This window comes from Plodia interpunctella, chromosome 21, assembly GCF_027563975.2.
Source record: "Plodia interpunctella isolate USDA-ARS_2022_Savannah chromosome 21, ilPloInte3.2, whole genome shotgun sequence".
In the NCBI taxonomy this organism is placed as follows: Eukaryota; Metazoa; Arthropoda; class Insecta; order Lepidoptera; family Pyralidae; genus Plodia; species Plodia interpunctella.
Genome location: NC_071314.1, coordinates 1,650,223 through 1,656,977, shown reverse-complemented (window position 1 = coordinate 1,656,977; position 6,755 = coordinate 1,650,223). Strand labels below are relative to the sequence as shown.

Genomic DNA, 6,755 nt, shown 5'->3' with positions numbered 1-6,755 from the left:
ATCAGGTGATTTCAAACCCGTGTTCAAACCTATCAATAGTGATTAGGGAATAGGGAGTATTACTTCACATTTATCCCGCCAGAGAACACTGTATGTTAGGTACACAAAAGCTTTGCCGCCTTTTGCTATGACGATTAAAACCTTTATTTTAGAGTACTATATTAATCCTTTCATTATGTAAGCATTCGTTTGTGAAAATATACAGCAATGTAGCATATTCGGTTGCCGATATATTGGGAAAAATCGTTTTTCATAAGATCAAAAAACTTCGAAAACTATGGGACACGCCTCACGCTGTAAAATTTTCGAGCCAGTAAACGGTCGAAAAGAAGCTATAGCTATATGGACTTCATACAGGTAAGATCTTCAGTCAAAATCAAGTTTATATCAGTTTATGACCACAGTTGACCAAATAATGCAGAACATAACCTAAAATAGTGTTATTATTTTCAGAATAATCCACTAAATCCTTCCTTTTTCCTTTAAACTCGCACCACAATTGCGTAGAAGTTATTTATGGTATTGAACATTGGCGCTTCTTGCTTCCATTGGCAATGTTTGTGTACCTTAGTTGTACCAGTAGCGCCATCTGAGCTGAGCTTTGCGTAATATGCCCTATTGACATCTTTCTCAAATCACACAGATATGTCAATGTCATAAACTGGAATGCAAGGACTGAAAATAACATGTTCTTTGCTTATTTTATAACCTCTCCTGTGTTTTATTAAATTCTTTAAAATGATTGTTTGATATTAAGTTCATCAGTAAAGGCTATATAGATGGGTATCTTTTGCTAGATTTGTCTGCCGACTCATAGCAAAAAGAAGACTAGGCTGAGAAATGCTTTTCTGCCCAACCTGCGCGAATATTTTAATGGTAGAAGAAGCCCCAGAATATGGGCTAAGATACGCTTGTAACACGTGTCCCTACGTATATAACATCAGGAAAAGAGTTATATCGCGTACCTTCCCTAAATTAAAGGAGCTGGACTATATTATGGGCGGCGCTGCTGCCTGGGAGAACGTGGATTCTACTGACGCAGTTTGCCCTAAGTGTGGTCATGGAAGAGCTTACTTTATGCAGCTTCAAACTCGATCGGCTGACGAGCCTATGACCACTTTCTACCGCTGTTGCAACCACAAATGCGCTCATAACTGGCGTGATTGAATTATAATTTCATTTATTAAAACATTTATTATAAGGTGGAAAACATTGTCTTGTTGATATGAGTGTTAGAATAATTAAAAGGAGTTTTAGTTTAGTGATAAAAAGAGTATCGCCCAAAATGAAGATTGATAAAATGGCTCAGGTAATAGCATGTTCTGATCAGGCTTCGTATGCTAGAGCTGCCCAATTTCTAGCAAATGGACAAGTTATTGCTGTACCTACAGACACGATTTACGGGTTAGCATGCAGTGCTAACTGTCCTGAAGCAATAAAAAAGCTGTACACAATAAAAGGAAGAGATGCTGCTAAACCAGTCGCAATATGTGTGACATATGTGAATGATGTACGGAAATGGGGCGAAGCTGAACATTTATCTGATGATTTACTGCACAAGCTGATACCAGGCCCTGTGACCATAGTGTTAGAAAAAACTAAACTTCTTAACAATCCATACCTAAATCCTCATACTACTAAGATTGGTATAAGAATACCAGACCATGATTTTATGAACCGATTAACAAAAATATTGGATTTGCCAGTTGCATTGACTAGCGCAAATTGTAGCAATGAGCCCTCGACATTGTCCGTGAAAGAATTTGAACATTTGTTTGGACAGTTAGGGGCAGTCTTCGATGGAGGTGTTCTGAGTAAAGGACTGGATCAGAACAGGACAGGTTCCACAGTGGTGGACTTGTCAAAAGTTGGACATTTTGAAGTTATAAGAAGAGGCATCTCATATGAGAGAGTTGTAAAGATTCTGGAAAACCAAGGATTTAAACATGTTATGTAATTGTTTATATATCTGCTGTGATAGCTTACTAGTTATAAATAAATTATGATTCATTATAATGTTTTATTTAATTAAAATTATTTTGTTTAACAAAACTTTATTTAACTTCCACAACAAGACTTTTCATTTCAAACTTATAAATGTAAAATTTTGTTAAACACTATTTCTCAAATTATATGGCTGTTACATTGATCAATTACAATAATTATTAATTAGAATGTGGCTGCCATGGTTACTGCAGTATAAAATTACAGACTAGAGTGATGAATACAACTTTGTTGTATTTTACTATTTACAATCTGAACAGGCACCTGAATAGTCATAACAAATAAGCACTTGAGACTCCTATTACTACGTAACATTCCGATTTTAAATTTTACTATTAAACTAAATAGACCTAGTTATGGGTCTTCTGTGGTCTGGTAGCTTGGTTTCGAGGTTCTGCCATCTTTCTGGGGGCCAAACGATAGCCACTGCCTTTGCATTGACTAAACCTAATGACACTGGACCAAATGTATTGCTGTCCAAAGTGTGACCTGTGTGGTCACCCTCCACCCAGCAGTGACCTTCAGGGACTTTCACATATTGGTTCTTGTAACCCAGCGTGCTCACAACATCACCCTCGAGCGCCACCACGCGTTTTATTATCTTCTGGTTAGGATCTTTCGGTGATATCAAGGAAACTATATCGCCCCGCTTCAAATCATATTCTCTGACCGACCATCGTGACAGAAATACGTAGTCAGAATTTTTTGCGCCAGGGTTAAGCACCGGCTGCATAGAAACTCCTTCAACTCTGGCCACATAACCCACAGTATCGAGAAAGGTTACGCCAATTGGTAGGCCAACGAAGATCGATCTACAAAAGTTTCTGAACAACATCAAGACGCCGGCGAGTGACTCTAGTGGGAGCGAATGAACGCTAGGGTCACAACATAATAAACATCTTTAATTTAACGCATTATGATTTAGTGTAGGCAGGCAATAATAGTATTTTTGGAATTTTTAAATATTTTCATGGTTTGACACTGACATGACTGACAGTTTACTTTTTTCTTTTCGAGATTTCGAAAGAGAAATCTGAATCGATCGATTTTGTTTTCTGAATAAAGCAGTGACAAGTAACAGGTATTTTGAGACCAAAATTTTCTGCTGAGAATATCAGCTCGTCACGTCACAGTCATTCATCTAATGAATGACCATAGAGTATTATCGTTCTTTACAAATACTCAAAAAAGTGTTGATGCTTTCTATAGTAAATTACAACCAACCAAACAGAAATTTTGGATATTTTATTTGTGTGAATGAGTTTAATATCACTTAAATAAAGCTTGTTTATACGAGTTTCTATCAACCTTAACTCGAGAAGTGCTGATAAAACGATCATCGACAGATGGAAGTGTTTCATGGTGGAGAAAAACTTACAATCTGCATAATCAGCTGTCAGTGAAATAGATCATCTGTCCCTGTAAATATAAAAGCTAAAACAATCATAACACGTTTAAGATAAACGAGTGTAAATAATGAAGTAAACAATAGAGTTACGATGTGAGCCATACCGCGCAGTCGACGGGACGAAACATCGAGGCAGATATGGGATAATAACCTATCAGAGGAGCGAGGTGGTCCGTGGACCAACTATGGCAGGGCTGCCGTGAGCGCTGGGCGCGAGTTTTTCACCAGGTCGAGTGCTAAATCTGAAATATGTCCGGCGAGTTTCCGTTCGCGGCGAAGATAGTGAGCCCTGTTAAGTGCAATGAGAAACCTTGGGATCATTGGGTCAGTGAGATTGGGCACCTGTCGCCGCGGCGGGACGACGATGGGTTCCCGGTGCCGGCAGCCGTGGACGCTAAGAGCGGCTCCGCGCGCCGGCCGCACGACGGGCGCCCCTACAAGCTGTCCGAGCGCGCGCGGTACCGCCGTGCGGGGCTTAACAGGCTCAAGTTCGAGAGCATGAGCCTCCATGGACTGTTCCCCCAAATGGACAATTTAAATGCAGCCATGTGTCACATGTGTGGTGTTATAGTGAAGTGTAGTGCGGCTTACAGACACTTATTGGACTCTCACTCTTCGGCAGAGCCTATACTACCCCCTCCGCCACCCGCGACCACAGGCAGTCGGAGTCGGACTCGACATAAAACACAAAAGGACCCCCCACCTCCTATACCCACACATCCTGATTTGCTCCCAGTGAAGATGGAAACCTCCCCAGTTCACACTGCCACTGCCCCACATTCAAGAATAGTCATACCACCTCAGCCAGAAATGCAATATTTAGAAGAACCGAGCACTTCCTCTGCCGTTATGGGAGAGGTGCAGGTTTGTGTGGAGAGTGGACAGTTACCCGTAGTCAGTATACAGGACACTGAGGAATTGCCCCTTGGAGAGAATATTACAGATGACATATTTGCAATAATGAATTCTGAAGGTATTCAGGCTGATGATATCACAAATGCAGCAGATTGGAAGAATATCATTCGAGATATAGGTAATATGCAAGAAATAAACTTCCCCCAAACCACCGACCCTGTTCCACCACAAGATCTGTATCCTTCATTACCAGCTTACACGTTACCTGAACAAGATATGTTACAGTTTGCCGCACCTACAACCTCTCCTATGGTACCATCTGTGATAGACACAAAAGCACTGAGCAATATAGCTTTAAAAGCGACTCCGACGACGCCGAGTACCCCATCATCAAAATCGTCGTCCAGGTCGAAAACAAGTAAAACGAAATTTAATTTACGAGAATACGATCCAAACAAGCATTGTGGGGTTGTGACGGCGGAGAACCCAAAACCGTGCACACGGTCACTGACATGCAAAGCGCACGCTCTGTCGCTGCGGCGGACGGTGGAGGGGCGGATCAAGCCTTTTGACCAGTTGTTGGCTGAACATCGAGCCTCTCGCGACGCCAATGCAGCAGCGCAGCATGCGAGTGCGCAGCACGCATCTGCGCCGACACAGCTGCCGCAGGCGGCGCCAGCGCCGGCCGCCTCTGTTACGCCCGCGGCCGTTCCTATCAACCTCCCACCGCTCCTAGTCAATACGGCGTTAGATTTCAACGCCTTCAACGGTATGACAGCCGAGCAGCAGGTCAATGACATCTACGCGAGTTTAATCAGTGTGGAAGACCCAAACTCTGTGCTGCCGGACGCGGCGGAGATCAGCTCGCTTCTGGGTCCACCACTGAATGCAGACCAGTTCCTGCTGCCGGACGAGGCGGAGCTGCCGCCCGAGGTGCCCCTGCCGACCCTCGTGTCGCCGGCGGAGCGCGTGGCCGGCGCCGGGCCGGTGGACAAGCCGGACGAGGCGCCGCCGCCGCTGGTGCCGACCGACGTCTGCTGGTACTCCTCGTCCCCGCGTCCGCTAGCTCTCTGCACGTTTAACGCGTCCCACGCCGGCAGCGCGATCACGTTAGGCAAAAAATTCGCAACAGTACGGAGTAACATCAAATCTTCACTAAGTAGGTCACAGAGCAAGTCGACAGGCTCTTCGAACAATTTCTACTATAACCAGAATCCGCTGTCGTTGTCCAAAAGTGTACATATGAACGCTAGTAAAACGAATAAGCCCGAGGTGCGCAAGCTGATAGTGGCGTGCAGCGGCGGCGTGAGCGCGGGCGCGGCGCCGCGCGTCAACGGGCACGCGGCGGGCGCGAGCACGAAGCTGAAGCACGCGCGGCGCGCGCCCGCCGCCGTGCTGGACCTGGGCTTCGCGCTCGACGTGCTGGCCGACGAGAAGTGTTGAGTACCGATAAGCAATCACCGGTTGTGTAGTCACATAATTGTATATTTATTTTTCTGTAAAGAATCGAATCGGACTGTAAAATGTAAAATAATCACGAATTTTATCCCGATCGGAGTTTATAATGTTACGATAATGTTAAATCTCATTTTTTTTCGTCGAGAAGCGAACTAATGTTTGTATTATTTTGTATATTATTTATAAGATTTTTTTAAATCGCTCTCCGATGCGCAAGTCGGTATGTGTCAATGAATTAAAATAGCTTATACAGAATGGTTGTATTTTTTCGAAATGACATATTACTCATTGTTGATACTGAATTGAATACTGAATAAATAAATGGCCTAGAATTAATAATGGTTTAATGTGATGAAAATTTCCATGTAAAAATATAAATACTATGATAAGTCTATCCATAATAGTAAATCGCCTCCTTTTGAAAATAAAGGCAAATACCTCAATATCAACGTTATATTGTTTTAATTCATTCATTATCATTACACCTGGACCGGCCCGTCTAAGTACCCATGTAAGAAGCATTGTAATTTGAACAAGAATTTTCCCACGTGGTTTGTTTCGAAACTCACGGTTATTTTAAGAATGTCTCGCAATACAATTAAACTAATTGTTATTCATTAAAATTAACGGTGACTGTGAAACAACGGAACCGGAATCACATTTGATCTAATATAATAATCTTGTATTTTATTAGTATGTGTATAGAGATTTGCACTAGTTTGAAATAACACTTCCCTATTAATGTACCTCCCAACGAAATTAAATTATTAGATCAGTCACAATATTTAGTTAAGTATTTGCACCCGGAAGCTGTGCAATTCTTACGTATTATAAAACAAAGTCAGTCTGTTCGCAAAAAACTCATAAACGCGAGCGAAGCCGGGACGGGCCGCTAGTAAACTAGTTGTTCGTCGCGAACTTAGACCTCGCGAACACAATATTTTTTTTACAAAATTATGAATATTTCAAAAACGACTTAACCGATTTTGTGCCCCACGAACTTAAAATTTCTCGCGTTACAAACATACAT

The 6,755-nt window shown here is 42.5% G+C and overlaps 3 protein-coding genes across 3 annotated transcripts; 2 read left to right on the top strand and 1 right to left on the bottom strand.

Annotated features, from left to right (window-relative positions):
* Positions 1 to 1,093: 1,093 nt before the first annotated feature.
* Tcs1 (Threonyl-carbamoyl synthesis 1) lies at positions 1,094 to 2,016 on the top strand. The gene has a single exon (XM_053761797.2). It carries the CDS (start codon positions 1,226 to 1,228, stop codon positions 1,955 to 1,957), a length of 732 nt encoding a protein of 243 aa, XP_053617772.1. The 5' UTR covers positions 1,094 to 1,225; the 3' UTR covers positions 1,958 to 2,016.
* A 194-nt stretch (positions 2,017 to 2,210) lies between these two features.
* LOC128679508 (uncharacterized protein) lies at positions 2,211 to 2,984 on the bottom strand. The gene has a single exon (XM_053761799.2). The coding sequence runs from the start codon at positions 2,837 to 2,839 to the stop codon at positions 2,345 to 2,347; it is 495 nt and encodes a 164-aa protein (XP_053617774.1). The 5' UTR covers positions 2,840 to 2,984; the 3' UTR covers positions 2,211 to 2,344.
* A 186-nt stretch (positions 2,985 to 3,170) lies between these two features.
* On the top strand, positions 3,171 to 6,174 carry LOC128679498 (ataxin-7-like). The gene has a single exon (XM_053761779.1). The coding sequence runs from the start codon at positions 3,662 to 3,664 to the stop codon at positions 5,708 to 5,710; it is 2,049 nt and encodes a 682-aa protein (XP_053617754.1). The 5' UTR covers positions 3,171 to 3,661; the 3' UTR covers positions 5,711 to 6,174.
* Positions 6,175 to 6,755: the final 581 nt, after the last annotated feature.

Coding starts and splice junctions, on each gene's coding strand:
- LOC128679498 (XM_053761779.1), top strand. CDS start 3,662: ATGTCCGGCGAGTTTCCGTTCGCGGCGAAGATAGTGAGCCCTGTTAAG.
- Tcs1 (XM_053761797.2), top strand. CDS start 1,226: ATGAGTGTTAGAATAATTAAAAGGAGTTTTAGTTTAGTGATAAAAAGA.
- LOC128679508 (XM_053761799.2), bottom strand. CDS start 2,839: ATGTTGTTCAGAAACTTTTGTAGATCGATCTTCGTTGGCCTACCAATT.